General features: G+C 45.0%; 1 protein-coding gene across 3 annotated transcripts in view; it reads left to right on the top strand.

Moving 5' to 3' along the window:
• LOC146202543 (WD repeat-containing protein 47) overlaps positions 1-19,313 on the top strand; it is a 171,944-nt gene that overhangs the window by 9,232 nt on the left and 143,399 nt on the right. For all 3 annotated transcript variants that reach the window (XM_084588212.1, XM_084588210.1, XM_084588211.1), the window contains exons 3-5: positions 1,821-2,064; positions 4,945-6,068; positions 16,083-16,200. In XM_084588212.1, coding sequence (XP_084444338.1) covers positions 1,821-2,064; positions 4,945-6,068; positions 16,083-16,200 — 1,486 coding nt within the window. The remainder of the gene's footprint in view (positions 1-1,820; positions 2,065-4,944; positions 6,069-16,082; positions 16,201-19,313) is intronic.

The following is a 19,313-nucleotide window of genomic DNA, read 5'->3' as shown; positions in this document are numbered from 1 at the left end:
GGGGGTTGCTATCTTTCAGCCTTCAGGCGTTTTGCCTTTCGTACATCACAGAGCATTTGATTTTCTCGCGATACTTGCTCAGCAGAGAGCATTTTCACTTGTCCAGCATTTGAATTTAGCATTGTGAATTTTGGCAGGAACAGCTTTACCATTTTACTACCATGGTTCCACTATCTATAAAGTGAAAATGCTGTGACGTGGTGCCATTTACCATAGTAATGTAAATCATTTTCTCGAACTTAACCTCCACTCATTGGCGGTGTACATGCGCAAAGTAAAAAAGCAAGCACTTTATATACCAAATGAGCACTGTATTCACATACTGTCATTCAGTGGTCACAGCAGCAGTCTAGAAGTCGGGGAGACAGAGAGAGCCTTCAAAGAGAAACATGTTTTTGGGGCTGACTTGTGCCGGCAAAGAAGCATAGACTTTGTGGCGCTCTTAGCAACAGTCGTTGCATGCAAGTGCTGCTTTTCTCATCCATGCTCAGCTTAAAATTGGCAAAGAGCCTTTGAGACAAGACGCCAAAAGCAGCTACTACAGCTGTCTGGGGCATTTTGGAAGCAATGAGACGTGGCTCCGATCGAGATAAATCTCTTGTGTCACAGAGTGATGGAACTGCGCGCTGGCAGATTTCGACCATGAACAATTAAACTGTACGAAGCTTCATGGCAACATGATACAAAGGGCGCAAAGGCCTCCACTGCCTCCTCTGGCTCGGCATTTAGCATGGACAGTCGCTCTCAAGGCCTTGTTTTTTTTTCCGCAGTGAAAAAATGTGGGTGACCTTTCAGAAAAATGAAATATACCATTGCTTTGGAAATGGCCAAGAACATGGTTTGGTTGGTTAAATACTCTGGGAGCCTTTTGAATATTTTCGCAACACTTCCAGGCTCCAGCGTGGACACCCTTTCAAAGACACAATATTCCTGTTTGCTATGAATGCATCATACCAGATGATGTTGAAATATTTTGCACAAATGCATTTGTTTGGGCAAGCAAATGAGAGGCCACCAACTTCTTTTCAGGGGACGATGTGTCTCCACCGCTATCTTAGTTTGGCATCAGATGGGAAACAAAGTGATGCCTTTTCATTGTTGCCCTGTAGCTGTAGTAGCTGCCCGTTGTGCAACAATCTGATGGAATTGTTTGCGAAATACATTGGCTTGACGAAAACGCACACATTAGCATATTAGAACGCCAGTTAAAACACTGGAAAAACAAACAAAAACGAAGAACGCCACAGCTGCACCCTGGAATGCATCATTTTTTATGCAGTTTGATGATGACTGTCTGCTCCACTACATGCAAAAGCATATCCCCTTGATGTCGGCGCCTAGGTGCAGCTGCTTTTTGGCAGTGTACGAAGCTCTCCCATAGAGAGTGACTGAGAATTTTCACGACCATGAAGGATATTGAAGGACTTTGGCTTTATATATGATAAACAGCAGCAGTGACTGACAACGACGGTAGCACCATCGCACTGAGCCAATATAATTTTTATAACATTGTGCGCAACCTTAACATGAGCCCGCATGCTTGCGACTCAGATGAAGTGCCTCTGTTCAGAAGATACAAGATGTGTAAAGTAAATGTACCAGAAAAAATTGCTTCTGCACAAACACCACTCTCGAATATAAAATTGGATTGTCAATATCAGTGCAGGTGATTCGCTAAAGCATATTTATGTGAAGGTGATCTGTGCAGGCCGTTAGCGTCTCTGGTGTCTGGAATAGTTTTCTCTATGTCATCTGTGCTAAAGGTTCCAGGGGCATTGCCTAAGGAAACTCACCCAATTTTTTTTCCTTATGTCCTGCAGGTTTTCCGTGTTGAAGCACAAGTTTCTTGAGCTGCTTTGCATCCGTTCCGAAGCTGGGCTAGTCCAGAATGCGGAACTAGGCGTGGATGACATGGTGGCCTGCCTTGGGGCCCTGGAGCAGTGCAGTCCTTCCCGCGAGCATTACAACCAGTTGTGTTTACTCCTGACGTTTCCTCGCCTGTGTGACCACCTGGATTACAAGAACTGGAATCCTAGCAATGCGCGCATCAACTGTTTCCGAGAGGTCTCTCCTTTTGCCTTCAACTCTTCAGAATAGCTATCCTGTATACTCCACATATTTCTCCACTTGCTATGAGTAGCAGAAAGCAATGTAGATCATTGGCACCATATGGCTCAGGATAAAAGTTGCCTTGTGTGTTTTAAACGAAGCTCAAGACCTTTTCAACTTAACTGAGCCTTAATTGCTTTGGGGAGCTCAATGAAATTCCTCTCTGCAACATCCGAAGCACTTCAGCATCTCTGATTCTAAGTGCACTTGAAAAACAAGTTGCTCGATGATAGTGCTAGAGGCAGTACAAGAAAAGTTTTGAGCATGTACACAGAATCCCATTCTGAGTATTTGTAAAGGACTTAAAGGCAAGGACGAATTGTTGTTGGCCTGTGTGGATAGATTAACACATTCTAATTAAAAAGAAGGGCTACTGTCATAAAAAAGCAGCTTTTCTAAGCTAGAAAAGCAAAAAAAGAAATGGCACATACGTAATAGCACCGTTCACTTTTTTCACTAGCGAACTGTGCTGGGACAGTTTTTCTTGGCGGACCCCTGAGATTAGGATACACTGCCATCTATTTCAAGACAGTGATTACAGCGTTACATTCTCTGCCCTGAGGTCATGCATTTAAATTGAAGGCTGTTTGAATCTAGGTTTTCGGCAAGAAATATTTCGTTCACTTCCGGAAGAACATCAGCATAGCCAAAAAGAGCCACAGAAGAGATTTCTTAAAGAGGAGAAAAATTGTACGGAGTCGTTCTTAGTATGCCTTTAATATTTCTGAGATGGGATCCAACAGCCGCTGGCACAAAGGAAATGCATAGGGGATTTAGTTTTCTTCATGTTGAGTATGAAATAATAATTATTCATAAAGATAATTGGTTACAAAGTAAAAATAACAGCAACAACCAAATAATGAGGTCGGATCCGGTGGCATGTGAACATGAATTTGGACGTGAAATTTGGAGGTTGTGGGTGAGGATCCCACTAGCGGTATGTGGTTGGTTTTTCTTCTACTTTATAATCAATAATCTCCATAATTATTTATTACTATTTCACATTCATAAAAAAAAAAAAATCCCTATGCATACCTTTCTGTCAGTGACTATTGCCTCTCTTCTTATGTATATCATAAGCCCCTCATTTTCCCTGCGTTTGTTTGCCGTTTAATATTTGTGGTTGGACTGCAGTTTGTGATGATTGGCCCTGTCAACGGTCTATATGGCCACACATGAATAAGTTGTGAATGCCTAAGTTACATCCTTCCTTTGGCATCAGCCTTAATTAAGCTAATGAGGCTCACAAATCTTTGTTCACCATGACAGAGTGACCTACTGGTGAAGTGCAAGAATAACGGTAGAAACCATAATTTCAAGCCATGTGAAGGCCTTTTTGGTCATTCATAGCAGCACCGTAGTGTAGCCCATTTTACTTCCATCTTTACATGAAAACTGTACTGCATTCGACTGCTTCATTACAGCGAAAGTCTGCCTTGGTACTGGTAGTGCTTTACTCCTTTACGCCCTCTTTCAGCACACGCACTGTATCAGTAAAAAAAAGAAGCGGTTCATCATGTTGTATGCGAAGGACATCTTTTAATGCTGCTGTCATGTCTCTTACTAGTCCTATATTGCTAGCTGAAGTAAGAGCTAACCTTTGAAATTTCTTGGAAATTTTGCCATGCCATGGTATACTGTGTTGATCAGTTATTCTAATAATTTCAGTGTATAATGAAAGTGCGAAAAATCACTAAAAATGTTTTTTTTTGGTACTTTTGTATTTAAAAAGTTTTGTTTGCAAGAACTGCTGCTTACTTGGAGATACCTAGACAGCATTTTTTGGTTCTGCACCCAAGTGTATGCAGGAAAGAAAACAAGCCTATGTCTCTGTCTGGGGGAAGTTGAAAGAGGGTGCGGTGTTGCTAGTGCTGAAATAGGCCACTCTTTATTTATGGCAAGGAGGCAGATGCCAGTGTTCTTTCCTTTCCCTCCTGTCCTCTGCTGGTCAAGAGTAAATCGTCAGTGTCCACATTGATGTATTGTTTCTTAATAACAGTTGGAAATGCAGTCTTTTCAGCTTGTCTGACAGTCTTGTGTGGTGCAGCGCAAAAGCTTTATTAAGGAAATTGGTGTTGTATGCATGAGGCGCTAAAATGCTTTTCTTCCCAGCATTCTCTGCCTAGAATGCTGCGATTCGCGAAAAGTGCGCACAAGGCATATTCTCTGAACCACCATAAATTTTAAATTTAAGCATATTGTAGAATTAATACATTCTTACATTGTTATAGAAACCGTTGTGTTGAATGAAGTAGCGATGGCTATATGTGACCTTTTTTGGTGCTTATTTTTGTGCACTGATTCACTGCAGTGGTTCACTGGCCATGGAATTCAGAGCTCAACGATGCGGGATAGGATCCTAGCTGATGGCCATGTTTCTTTGGGAGCAAAATGTGCAGATGCCTATGATTTGTACGATGCCATCGCATACCAAAGAACTTGAATTAATCTGGAGCCTTTCAACACAGCATCTCTCGTAGCTTATGTGCACCTTTGAGACGTTAAACTTCGCAAACCACATACCACCACATAAATTTAGTAATAAATTAAACAGCTTAACTTTTTAATTTTAGTATGTTAGTGTGACCCACCTTTTCAAGACGAACAACTGAAAAAGACTGCTTTAGAGTTGTATGGATGATTTTCCTAGGGTACTAGCCTGTGTTTATCAAGCCAAATTGTAAGACATTTCCAGGATCGAGGCGTTAACATGTGCATGGTCATTGGTCAACCAAGGCAACTAACATTAGCAATGTAACTTTGTGTGAAATGTTGTATCTATCTACCAAGTATTTTTCTTCAGGTTGTAGCACCGGGTGCATCTTTGTTATGCAGGTGTTGCCTTTAGTCGAGAACTTGCTACCTGCCCCGGTCAAATCGCCTGTGTCTGTAGCACGCACTTCGTCGGGGGATCGTCTCGTCCAGCTCCTCATTAAGGGGATCTTGTACGAATCGTGTGTGAACCTGTGCCAAAAGAAGGCAACCCTTCCTCCGAGCAGTACTCGGGATGACGAGTTCCACTTTGCTGAACTGCTAGGTAACGCTGACGCTGACCTAAGTCTTTTCTCATGGCTCCAATGCCTCCCGCCGGAAGTTTTCTCCTACCCATTTGAACAGAAGGTTCTAAATGTCGATATCCGGCAGTTAGAGAAGCCGTTGCTGGAAGCTTCTTGGACGGAACAGATCCTGGCGACTCCAATTAAGCCCCGAGTCTTCCCCCATTCGGCCGTCCCACGCACCCCGATGAGCCGTTCGTTAATCATGGCCAGCATGGAAGGTGGCCTGTTTTCTGCAGGGAGCCATCCAGCCCTTGGTGGGGGTGCCAAGATGGCTCTCTCCATGGCAGACCTCACCTCATCAATGTCACGGTCATTTGGTGCCTTCCATTTAACGGGAAAGAAGCTGATGAACACGTCGGTGGATCGTCTCTTTGAGGTGGGGGACGTATTCAGCACGAGCTGTACTGACATTCGGACGGGCACCTTGCCAGATTTGCTCAAGGAGGAAGAGGAGGAGAATAAGGATGGCAGTGAGAAGGGTTGCAGTGATGGGGACAAGTCTCAGTTTTGGAAGGAGTTTCAGCGACTGAGAAGGAACATCCACCACAATGTGGAAGCATCACCTCTAGCTCCTCCCACCGCAGCACCACCAGCTGCCACCATTGAGAGTGAGAAAAGGACGTCAGACACAGTGGTGACAGTGTCATCATCTTCACCGGCCCCACCTCCTGCTTCTGTTCCGGCTAGTACAACCACTGCAACAGTACCTCCACGCGCAAAGCCTGCTATGGCAACAGGTGTGTCACAAGCGCTCGGTGGACAGTCGACGACGTCAAAGGGAAGTGTGAAATTTACAATGAGTGGCCCACGAACTCAAAGGACAGGACCTTCACATGTGACAACAGTGACTTTGGATGGAGTAGCAAGGAACCTCTTTGATGACCAGAGGCCTTCTGACAGGTTAGTAGTCTTCCTGTCAGGCATGTTTCTTGTTAAAGCATACCAGAATTCGTGTCTGAGGTTGGCTATACAATGCTTGCACTTATGTAGTATAGAGACCATCCATTGTTCATGTCTTGTCAAGACATCAATGTGAGCTGACAATCTATAATACATTTTTAAAATATCCTTTCTTCTCAACTTGTGGCGCCAAGCTTTAGCCTGAATTCCTGTATGGGGCATTATTTAGCTCACACAACATCAGCAGTGAATACAATGAGCCCTGTGATAAGTTGCTTATCATCGTCAGGGTACAGTGTTGTGTTTTCATTCAGTGTATTATTGTACAGCTCGAAGCTCATCTCTGCTTACACCTGGAAAAGTCAATATTCGAACTTATCTCCAATGATATTTGCATAACTTGTAGACTGGGCAAAGATGCATAAGACACGTAAATGGGCAAATGTTGGGAAGCGAGGCAGCGATCATGTGTGGGCACGCTGTCATGGCAGCCAGAGGTTCACAGGGTGATGTGTTTATGGGCGGAGTTAATTCCTGTTTGGTAAAAGTTTTTCGGTGAATAATCATTGAAATGGACAGCACTTCAATATCTATTCAGGTTAATGAATTTTTGCTACAAAACCCACCAAAATTCTATTTTGTTGAAAACTTTGTTTCAATGGAATGAATTTCAAGACACTGGAGCTTTCTTGGAACTTTCAGTTCACAAACAATTTGCAGAGGATTAATGTGCTGCTGCTTTTCAGAATGTTTAATTTTGTCAGACAGGCAATTTTTGTCAGCAAAACTGGACGCTACAATTCTGGGGCTGTGCCCCGCCGCGGTGATGCAGTGGTTAGGGCACTCGACTTTTGTGACCATGGATGCGGGACTGAATCCCAGCCATGGTGGCCGCTTTTTGATGGGGGCAAAAAGCAAGGCGCCCATGGGCTGTGTGATGTCAGTGCAAAGAACCCCAGGTGGTCGAAATTTTCAGAGCCCTCCACTACGGCGTCTCTCATAGTCTGAGTCACTTTGGGACAAACCGCATAAACCTGCCAACCAATTCTAGGGGTATGTACCAGTTGTCATGCTTTCATTTGATAAAATTTGGGATTCCGGATTGTCAGTATTCTTTGAGGTGGCTCTGTTTGGTATATCTGCACAGCTGGCTTGTAGCTTACAGGAGCCAGAACTATTGGATATTGTACTTATTTCACTTTTCCAAGAATAAATTCAAGTTCTTTGCAAGCAAAATTCAATTATAATTTTAGCACAGTAATGTATTTATAGAAATTGAAAACATTTACCGCCAAGCTCGCACTTGTTCCAAAAAGACAGTAATTGGCAAATCTGTTCATGCTTCTATGCTATTTTGGCAATAGTGAAAGCTCAGCGGAAAGTGTCTTTGATCAAAACTACCAAGTCTGCAGTGCAGGCATGAAGTTCTCAGTATTGTGAAATAAGCCATTGGAAACCGTTTGAATGTTAGCGTATTTGAGTTCATAAGAACCAGTCGCTGTGTGCTCATTTAAAATCTGGTTAAACATAAATATCATTGTGGATTGTATGAGAAAACGATGCATAATTTATTGAGATTTTGTTCCATGCAGTTTCTGTTTCAGTTTCAGTGGCTGAAAGATGACATTGATGTCTTGTACAAGTTGAAGTCACCTGAGGTGTACAAAAACTGCAGCATGGTGGCTGCTTTGTTAATTTTATTTTGCACCAGTTCTTTTGCAAGCCTTCCCGAAAGTTAAAATCACAAAAAAATGAATAGCCAGTGATTATACTGCAGTTTTTTTTTCTAGTCTCATATGACCAAAGCACATCAGTGGAATCACTGTCATCACTCGGCATGTGAAACCAAAATTGCGGAGAAAAACGTTTGGGAGGTTCAATTATCCTAGACCCAAGTTGCGCAAGTGCAGTCACTGCTACTACTTCGATCTTGACGCGCTTTCACGCTTGTTTGAGCTTCTCGGCAACGGGCTATCTGGCTTGTTTTTGGTCGATGGTCTTAGCAGCCTTTTTGACGTGGCTGCAGTCTTTGTCTTTAGTGAGAGCGGCTTCCTCTATGCCACACCTCTTTTTATGACGCTGCCTGGTGGATTTGCCTGACACTACGCTAGCGGACCTCGGCTGCACTCTGCGAGACGGTGTATGTGTATGACATATTTACCTAGGGTTAAATGAAGGAGTGGCAGAGATGAAAGCTCATGAAGACGATGCGCACTGCACTGCGCGAGAGTGTGTTGCGGTTTTACACAAGGTATGATTGGCTGCAGCGATAGTATAGTGCTTTTGTGCCTGGTCCAGGGAAGCTGATCTGTTTGTTCTGGCACGGGTTCGAAATCCATTGGCAGCAATGTTTTTTGCAATGCAGCTGTGGTGAGGCACTGGCTCATGTGCAGATGAATGGTAGAAGTAGAGCTCAGGCTCTGTCTCAGTTCAAGGTTAAATGTTCAGAGCCAGATGACCTTGAGGTGTGGCATAGCGGAAGTAGAGCTTGCGTTCTAAAATTTAATTGTAAATTATTTGGCTTGTGTAACTGAATTCCACTTCGTAATTCATGTACACTATTGCATTGTGCATTGTTCCAAGCAAAAAAGAAAAAGGGCATCAAAAGTTTTGATATTGTGACTTCAAAAAAAAGTCCACTGAACGCTGTTCTTGGGATGCTTCACTGTAGTGCTTTCATTCATATTCATGTTGCCTGCAGCCAGGACGTGACCGTTTTACGTTTCATTCTGAACTATTTTTGTGTACGTGTTTGCTTTTGGGACAGAAAGCTAAGTGGGTTTGTCCTGAATGAGCTTCTCTAGCCTGCATAACTTAGTAACTCTGGTCCAGTATTAGGCAGAACAGGACCTGCTGGTTTTTCAAGGGATGGCCACTTCTGCCTGTGTCAGATTGGTGTAAAGTGTACTCAGAATAGGATTCATTGTGTGATTATTGAGTTAAATTAAAGCTTAATTAGTTACTACAACAAATGCAATTGTCTATGGAATTTTGGAATTAATGGAAGCTCCTCAAAGGTCCTCAACTTCTGTAGGCACATTGGTGATTATTTTGCTAATATTCACATTAAATTTTGTTTGGAAAAAAACTTCTTCAACCTCATCTTGAAAAGTAAAGCAAGTGCACTAGCGAATGGTTTTGGCTCGTGTAATCTACTGCCCAGTTGTGTTGACAAATCAGTCATCATACAGATTTTTAATGATATGGAATCCCAAAGCTTTGCAAGTATGATGCTGATGCTTTACAAGCTGCACAGATCCTGAATTAGTGTCGAAAGGTTTTTTAAACCTTTTTTAAATTTAGCAAACATTCCTTGAATCGAAACGGTATATTGAATTATAGGGCTGTGTGAACAATACTTTCTCTAAACCAAGTTGATTATGAACAGCCTAGTTTTAATACCTAATTGAATCCGAATGATCTAGTTAAAAACCAAATTGAAATTGAATCAAATAAGTGAAAGACCCAAATGAGATGAATATCCACATGGTTATTGCTACATCTGCGAAAATTCGTACTAGACTGAAATATTCGCGCTAAACAGTGAAATGCTGGTGGCGATGCCATACTTTGTGGAGTTAAATCTGTAGTTGCTGAAAGGCTCGACACTGATCTTATAGTTGAGAGTGGAATGAAATTCTATCTGCTCTGCCACGAGGCTGAGAGGAAGTAGAAAGTGCTCGCATTGCAGTTGACTCACGGCAGAGTATTAGTGTGGTGTCAGACCATGCACATGCACACTGCAGACCATGCACATGCAACTGGCCATCAGTTCAATTAGAGCAACACTTGTTCAAAGAAATACTTATCTCGTTCAAGGAAAGAAAACTGACAGCTCTCCTTCAGCTAAAATTTCTACTCAATTAGACTCTGTGCAAGCAACTTGGAAAAGGAAGGCAGGCACGGTTCCAAGCTTCCGTGCTCGATCACTATATGGGATGGTCTTTGAACTTAAAGGAGGAACCAGTTCTTCCCGCTCATTGGGAAGAAGAAACCTGTGGCGGTTTCGAGAAATCTTATCATTTTCAAGCGGAGTGAGCTAAACTCTGCTAAACGCTGCTGAGAGTTCGAGTTTTGCAGGTCGCATGAGCCTCACGAACATGGCTGCGTAAATTTGGCTTCGCCGTGGCGTTCTATGCAGCATTGGAGTGGTCTCTGTTTTTGAAAAAGCTGCCGTACAGCAAACATTGGTGGGCCCAGACCGAACTGAGAATGTGTGCCCATCATGCAAAAACCATTCGAAAACTAGATCATATTCATTTTGTTTCAAATAATTTTAAATGTGCACTTATTTATTCATTCAGCAAGTTGAATGAGGGAATATTTGATGCATTATTTAAAAAACTGCTTATGTTTGCACTCGCCAAACTTATTGTGTTGGCATGTTTGTGCTTAGTAATCATTCCCAGCTTTTTCTTTAACCCTCTAATAATGCCCAGGCATTGAGCATATTAAATCCGAATAATCCTTCCTTCAATGCAGAAATATCAAATACCAATTTTTTCTTCTGACCACCACTGCTCTGGCCATCGCACGGCAGGCATGTTGCCGCGCACCGCCGTGCCGGTTGGACAGGCGACGAATAGTATGTAGCAGTGCTGGCCAAAGGCGTTGTAGCTGATGAACCCATTTCTGGGGACTGTTGCAGCTTGAGATGGGCAGGCCAAGGATGCAGATTTGCCCATTTGAGGAGGCGATGGTGTTGCCTCCGATGTGAAGATGGAGCTGCATACTGGGGCTGGTTTTATGTTTTCTGTCGATACTAATCAATTCTGTTTTATGTGGTGCAAGTTCGAGGCCAATTTTGGTTAGTGTATCTTCAAGACAAAGAAGGGCCGCCTAAAGTTCAGTCTCCATAGAATATTTGTCTATGTAATCCGCTGCCTCAGTCCAGACGGTAATATCATCGGCATATATAGCGAATCTTGCGCTTCTGCTGATTCCCACATTCTCGGCAACGCGTGTCATGGCCAAGTTGAACAATATGGGTCTGAGAATGGAGCCCTGAGGTATACCCCTATCCAAGTAATAGGTTTTGGGCACCCATCCCAGAGCTTTGCCATGTAGCTGAATGGGTCTAGACGTAAAAAAATTGCGGATCCAGATTTGGGCACGAGTATTAGGAAAGTGTTTGGCGAGTTCCTCCAGGATAACCTCATGGCGAACATTGTCAAAGGCTTTGTGTATATCGACAGCCAGGAGATAGTCAGGTAGCGCTTTACGATGAGCTCTATTCAGAACTCTTCGCAAAAGCCAAAGGCAGTCATGCGTTCCGAGGTTAGGGTGGAAGCCGGCTTGAGCTGGATGAAATCCAGGACTGACGTATTCAATGTAGTGACTAATTCGGGTATGCAGCAGGCGCTCGATGAGTTTACAGAGATGTGAAGTCAGGGCGATTGGACGCAAATTACTAGGAAGTCGAGGGTTTTTGCCAGGTTTAGGGATAGGAAGAATAAGAGAAAGCTTGAGGTTATCCTGTACTGTTCCGGTCTCCCAGTAAGAATTAATGACGTCGAGAAGGGCATCCTGGGCTGCCGAATCGAGATTGCGAAGCTCCTGCCAACTGACTCGGTCGTGCCCAGGTGTGGCACGAGCTCAACCTCTTCCGAGGGCTGCTTGCAGTTCTCCCTTTGAGAATGGGCTATCCAGGTCTGGATCAGGGTTTCTGACTGGGAAAATGGAAACTGCTGGTGGAGGCGTTAGGCTGGCGTGTGGGAAAAAGGTGCGTATAACTTCATCTTCAACATCAGCCGGGTTGCCATTGAGAAGGAGATCGGCGAGAGGTGGGGCCCTGCGTGCCTTGCCATTTAGGCCACGAAAGATGCGCCAAAGTTGTGATAGGCCCGGTACTTGTCCAAGACGGTCGCATGTAGTGTGCCAAGCCTCACTTTGCAGGTGAAGCTGGTATGCCCGGATAAGCTTGAATTGTCGTCGAAGAAGCACGAGATCTTCGTGACATTTTCCGCGTGTCCGAAAATGTTGCGTGAGGTGATCTGCGCAACGGCAAAGGTTAGCCAGGTGAGCATCCATGCCAACTGTGGAATCGTCACAGGGGATATATTCGAGAGCTTGAGTGCAGGCATCTCGGAGTACAGACAGGAAGGAGTTAATATCCAAGAAGGGGGTCGTAGTATTAGCACGAAACTTGTCCCAGTTGAAAAACGAGCGTGTTGTCCGAACGCGAAGACATTTACGATGGAGAGTGAGCAAGATGGACAAGTGATCACTACCCCAAGAATTAGAAAGGACTTCCCAGCGCCGAAGAAGACGCAGTGATGAAAATGTAAGGTCCAGTGTAGTGTCTGCTTGAGAGGGATGGAGACCGATATGGGTCGGCGCGTTAGGTTCATTGCACAGGGTAAGAAGAGTTTGATCAAGGGCGTCATATAGGTGTTTACCACGTTGATTAGGCTGAGATGAGCTCCAGGCTGCGTGATGTGTGTTGAAATCTCCGCCAATAAGAATAGGATAAGGGTGTGCTGCGTTTTCAAGGTCAGGGAGCCAGGTACAGGGTTCTGCCATGACGTTACCTGGCCAGAAATAAGCCGATGCTACGACGAAAGGCTTTTGGCCAGGGGGGAAGATTTTTACTGCAACAATCTCACGAGTGGGAGAGCAAAGGGACTGAAGCGAGAGCTGAGTGGAAGGACAATCGTTTCGGATTAAGACAGCCGCCTGTCCCTCTGAACGGCCGTTTTTATGTTGGATATAGGTGTCTGGTAAGTGCAGTAACCAGAAATTTTACGAGGACCGCGCGTTTCTTGAAGGAGTATGAAAAGAGGACGGCGCTGAGGCACAAATGTACGAAGGGTAGGACCGTTCTGATTGAAGCTTCTGCAGTTCCATTGAATCCCATGAGCCATAGTACTCATGAAAGGGGCACAGATTTACGGCGCTTGCTATCGTCTGTGAGTGTGGTACGTTGGAACTCCTCAAACATAGTCTGCAGATGGCTCTGCAGAGTTTCTTCCAGCTTCTGTGTCTCTTGGGCGCATTCCTGTCGGATTAGCCCCAGCATGTGGGTATAGGCGGAATCAGACGCTGTGACCGGTTGCGGCCGGCGGGTAGGTGAACGGCTTTTGCGGCCCTTCTGTGAGCGGCTGCGTTGCATAGTCTGGGAACGAGTTCGGGTGTCCATTGTTGTCCTTAGTTATCATCTCCTGGAGACGCTGATTTTCGCGGCGTAGTTCAGATATTTCTGCTCTGAGGCTCTCAATAACCTCGGCTAAACCTGGAGAAGAGGTCTTTTCGGCATATGATATATGTTTGGAGACAGTATGTGAGGATGTCACCTGATGCGTATTCGGATCATCCGACTCCTTAGGTGCCGATTTGTTGACAGGCTTTGCATAAGCTCAAGCCGGGCACTGGGCACTCAGGGCGATATGCGTGGAAGTGCCGCAGGCTACGCATTGAGGAAACTGCTTGCAGCCGGGGTCCTCAGGGTGCGGGTTCTTATCGCAATCCCGACAAATGGCTGGAAACGAGCAGTATTTGGCTACATGGCCGATGTGGTGACAGGTATAACATGCGACTCCTCTATGGCATACCCGTCCTCCAACTGTCGAAGACTGACTTCGCTAAGGTCGAACGCCTTCATCGCGCTACACTACGCACTATTACCGGTCTACCTAAGCACACTCCTATAGCCGAACTTGAGTGTTTGGCCGCTCTTCCACCGCTCACTACCATCGTTACCGAGTCACAGACGCGTCATCGAATACGTCTAGAGAACACTGTCCAAGCGTCGCCTGCTGGCCTGGGATGAACAGCGTAACTACAAAACACCAGCCCTATATGCATCTCTTCCCCCTTGGGAGATGCCAGTAGGCACACGCCTCCATCGCCGACCTATGAAACGTGATTTTGTCATTCCCCGAGAGCTCCTCTCTGCCCATCACTGACAAGAGTGAATCCCTGATACGACTGACATATACAAAGACGCATCGATTACAAGTGAATTTGCATCTATGGGCTGGGTATGCGATGACAACCCTTCCCTTTCAGGCGCTTATGCCTGCCACCTACCTCAAGGTACCTCTCTTCATGCAAAACTCCTCGCGATTTGGGGAGCCTTGTCAGGAGTGCCTTGCACCGGAACTGGTTCAATACATATTCTTACTGATTCCTATGAAGCTTGCAAGGAAATCGCTACTCCGGGTTCACAAGATGCAACAGCTACGGCCATACAGCACCTCCTTAAACGCCACCAACTTGCGACCAGATATTCACTGGACCCCAGGTCACTCGGACGAATCAGGGGGCAATGCGGCGGCACATGCCACGGCTGCCTTGGCAGGTGGGATGTCCACATTTACTTCCCCACCCCCCTTGCTTCATCCTTATTCGACCTTGGGCGGGCAACTCACCCCTTCTCTTGCCCTTATGCACTATACTCGAACCAGTTTTCGTAGCATCAGTCAGCATCGCATGCAGGTGGCCACACCAGGCCCACCTTTTACGAGAAAAACCCACCTCACCCGAAGTCTTTTTGAATAAGCTCATCGCTCATGCGGCTTACACGCCACGTATTATGGCCCGCTGGCGTCAGTATACGGAAAAAATGATTATGTGCCCTCACTGTACTTACGGGCCCCCACTGTACACTGAACCAACATTTCTGGTTCATGGCCCCTTTTCCCAAGCATTTCACCCCAGAAGAGCCGAGCACCAGGCCAGGGGAAATCCTGCACCCATTGGAAACCGGTGGGTACCCGGTGGCACTGGCGATCGAACTCCGTACCTTCCGAATGCGAGGCGGATGCTCTACCATAAATCGTGGCGGCATATCTCATCTACTCTGTGATTGCCCTGCTTTTTCTACTGGACGCTCCGAGATCAAACCCTACCGCCTGAACTACCGTTCCCTTCTAGAAACTGATGCTAACACACAGATGATATTTGCCAAGTATGGCTCGCTTAATGGCCTGTTTAGAGCAATGTGATTCGAGTGACGACCTAAGCAATGAAGATTCTGTCTGCTCCCCTTTATCCCCATCCATGGTCATGAGCCTTCCCATTCAATAAAGGACATTCAATCAATCAAATACAAATTGGAATGTTTATAAAATAAAAGGGTGTTAGAGCATAATTACATTAACATACTTTGCTGATGTCTCAGTGACAAATACAATAAAACTGCATACTGTAAATTGAGCACGAAAGTCAAATTGATCGGTTTCCTATCGGAGCAGTAGTATGAATATACAAACCTTGGCTCTTTTGCCATTTGGGTTAGCTTTTGCATAAACAAATGTCGGCAGCACTCCTGCATATCTGATAGCTCGAACTTTAACCTTGGTTTGATAGATACTTTAGAACAGACTATATCTGCAATTCATGTAGTTTTCTATTTTGAAGTGCTGAATCATGGTTGAAAAATGAAACTTATTTCGTTTACAGGTTCTATTCCCAGAATATCACAGGTGATATTCTGGGAATTACAGGATTGAAGCTTGCTTGTAATATCAGCACTTGCCACTTTTAATATGTTACGAAATTTAGGTGTCTTTTGTCATCTCTTAGATTTAGCTGCTTTTTCTTAGCAGTTGAAACTGTATGTATGGTCAGTCCAAAACTATGAGAACCAGTGGTATGCCAACACATTGTCTTCCTGCTAATATTTAAAAAAATAATTTTCCTTGTAAACTTGAGTACTAACTAGCTCTTTCTTAAATGATTATACATGTGCTTTATATCATCAGGAGCTGAAAAGCAGTGCCTTAACCTACCTGCTCGTACATCTTTAATTCTTGACCAATCAAGATGCCATTTCTTTATTATTTTGGCAGTCAGTTCACCGTTTGTTCAAAAACTTGTTTGCGAAATTTCGTTGTGATCTTTGTAGTAGTAGTGCTTTTTACTACTACTACAAAGATCACAACGAAATTTCGCAAACAAGGAATTCAGTCTCAATAAAGCACTACTGCATAGTTAGTGGATTGATGTTTTCTAGAAGTGCAATTGCAGATAGTTCTTGAGAATCTGGTGCACACTAACTATCGGTCCTTGCAGCTTTCCAGATCAACAGAGCGACTCGAGTGTGCATTCGGACTCAAGATCAGTAGGCTCGTTGTCTAGGTCGTCTGGGCAGCCATCGAGTGCTGGGTCGGCAAGAGTTCTCATCAACACGGTCAGTTATTTGTTCTGTTCTACTTGAGCTCTAAATGCCTTGTCATTATGCCTCGTACAGGGGAATTTCTACAAGCAAGGTAATACTTTAAGGTTTATATGATGCTGGTTCCCACAAAATGCCTGGTACCCACAAAAAAACGGCTGCGTGCATGCACAGGGAGAGGAGAGGGGAATGAATCATTCTACCACTTGCAGCCTCATGCTAAAGCAGAATATTTTAGCTGTCATTGAGAAACTACATTCACCTACCTAAACTCTGTGGTGGAGGACGTGAGAATGATCTGCATTGTACCTAGGAGCAAAGGTGGGAGAGGAGGGGGATGCATCATTTATAATTTTCAAGGAAGGTGTTGGATCATGCATTCTCTTTTGGAGCTGAACCTAAGCAATATAATATAGGTACCACGATAATAATGCAGCACTTCAAAACCAATCAGGTTTGAGGTTTTTTTATTGGAGCCAGCAATGATAGTTGTAAATTGTCGGTTTGTGTTCAGTCTGAATGAAAGTCAAATGATTGTTTCTGAAGTCTGAAATGACGACTCATGGCTGTTGTGAATGCGTTGTTAAGCTTCTCTCCAGACCCAGCAATGTCGGTGCAAAGGTGTTGCATTAAGATAGTTTTGTAAGACAAGTACATATGTAAATATTGTAAACCAGGGAAAAAAATTGTTCTTGTCCAGATTACAATGGTAAATTGGTAATATTGCAGTTATAATGATGATATATGCAATGATGCTTAACACTAGCTCTGATTTATTCCTAATTGTAAATCCGCATGGTGTATTTGCTGCTTTCATCAAGTGGTGCCTGCTTCAATTCCTAGGCCTCTATGAAAATTCGATATTCTCTCCATCTTCTCTTGCCAAGACGCAGTTGGCTCGCGGTACGCCATAGTTGCACAGTTAACGTTTGAAGCAGCGTCGCATTTGAAGCAGTGCCAAGTTTGAAGTTGACGTTTGAAGCAAAAGGGTGCATTGCAATGATGTGATTGTGGCGCCAAAAAGGCAATGTGCTACTATATGCTGCTACATTATGACAAAATAGGAGTAATCCACTCCAAGCCTGAGCCAGAAGTGCATATTTTTTTAGCAAAATGCTCTGGCTTCGTGTGCAACATTATGTATACCAGGTGGCACTGGCTGAGAACTTGCTTTTTCTGACAATTCCGCTGCTGTCTGTCATCGGACAGCAGCCTGAGCAATGATGAGGGCCGCTGCAATTTCCTCCATCAACCTGTTGACTACGAACCCTGTCACAAGTCTGGGTGTGGACACTAGTCTGCCCCAAGGCTTGTTTGAGAAACTGCTGTCTCGCCACTTAGGCTCTTTCACAGTGCTATGGCCTGTGAATGACATTATCATGAAGTCATGCAACTTAAACATTGACATTCCAGCTCTGACATTGTGCACGTTGTGTGGCTTAAGCCGTGCTGTAGACGTTAATGGCTGCAGCTGTGACTCCTGTCTCGTTTTTGCCTCTCTTGTTTTTTTATTCTTTTCTTTCCCCCTGCCATTCTTTTTTCGGGAGTGGGGAATAATGCCACCTAGCATTTCCAGATGGCGCTCGCCTAAGTCGATTTCTTGTTCAGTTGTGTTGGGGCATAGGGTCTTCAATAGGGGTTCAGCAACAGCCATAAGAGGTGCAGGCGGAAACTCTACAGAGCGAAGGTGATCCACTGGATCGATGAAACTGAAACCAGGGTTGACATGTGACGGCCCCAGGCAGAAAGACTCAGAGCATCGATTGGCGGGAATTGGTGGGGACAACCAGACTTTTTGGCTTTGGCATGTACGGCAAACACAGGTGCTTCCATTCAGTTTCACTCATCAAGGCTGGTTCTCTTATGGGGCAGGTCGCTTTCATCGTTCAAGGGGGATCACCTCCGTTCTGCTGGGCTGCTGCCCTTCTAGTATCTATTTCTGAGCCTTTGTTGACTCTATGCCTCAATACAGCGAAATCGACAGATGCGAGCTGCAAAGTTTACCCTGTGTTCATGCAATCTTTTTTGGCATGAATAGGGTAGGAGGAAAATTTGTTGTAAGTGCTTTCTTTGCGCCATGCAAGCTGCCCTATTTCTGGCTGTCTACCAACATAGATTACGATTGAAAACAGGGATGCGACGCCTATCACAGAGTCAAGTATATGGGCCATGCAAAACAAAAGTTCTTCTTGGCTGTGGTTTGGTTGATGTAAAGCAAACAGGACAATGTATTAAGGAGCCTCTGCAGAAGCATATAGCACCTTGGTGAATTCACATTGGGCAGTATTTTAAGAAGAAAAAAAGACACTTGTCGATCACGGGACAAAAATGTATGTCGCTTTTTCAGCATACAGGGATAATCAGCTGCGAAGGACTCTGGCAGTGCTAAGGACAAAAAAGGATCGTGAAAATTTTGAAGCCTTGCAGATAGATGGCCGCAAAAGTGTCCAGCAAAGCTTGGATTCACTTATGTATCAGTGCTGTAGTAATCCCGATCGCCATCAGCTCGCGCGCCAACCCGAAGAGGTAGACGAAGTGGAGCCGGAGCCTTGTTGGCACTGCCCTGTTGATTAGAACGCTACCCCCGTCGCTTTGGTTTGCGGACGTTGCTTGCGGTCTTGGTGCTCCTATAAACACCTTACACTTGGTGGAGGTTCGGTCGTCGCCCCAGTCCTCCTCGCAAATTTCACCCTGGAACTTCGGAACCGCACGCTACCGCCTTCGGTCACAACCATGCAGGACGCTCCCAGCCAACCATCGACGCCCATCCCTGCCACTCCTGCCACCATCTTCTGTCCCGGGGCACAACGCCCCCGTGACCCACCTTTCTTCAGTGGTACCGACGACCACGACGTTGACGACTGGCTGGCCTCTTTCGAGCGCGTCAGCACTTACAACCGCTGGGACGATTCCATCAAACTGAGCAACGTCCTCTTCTACCTCACGGACGTGGCGAATCTGTGGTTTCGAAACCACGAAGCCGATCTTCCGACGTGGTCTGTCTTCAAGAAGAACTTCGCGGATGTCTTCGGCCGTCCTGCGGTACGTAAACTCCGCGCCGAACAACGCCTCCATGCACGGCTTCAACGTCCCGAAGAAACGTTTACTAGCTACATTGAGGACGTGAT

The sequence above is a fragment of the Amblyomma maculatum genome, chromosome 1 (assembly GCF_055883805.1).
Source record: "Amblyomma maculatum isolate TAMU_Amacu chromosome 1, ASM5588380v1, whole genome shotgun sequence".
In the NCBI taxonomy this organism is placed as follows: Eukaryota; Metazoa; Arthropoda; class Arachnida; order Ixodida; family Ixodidae; genus Amblyomma; species Amblyomma maculatum.
The sequence above is the reverse complement of the archived record's forward strand: the minus strand, read 5'-3'. Positions and strand labels throughout refer to the sequence as shown.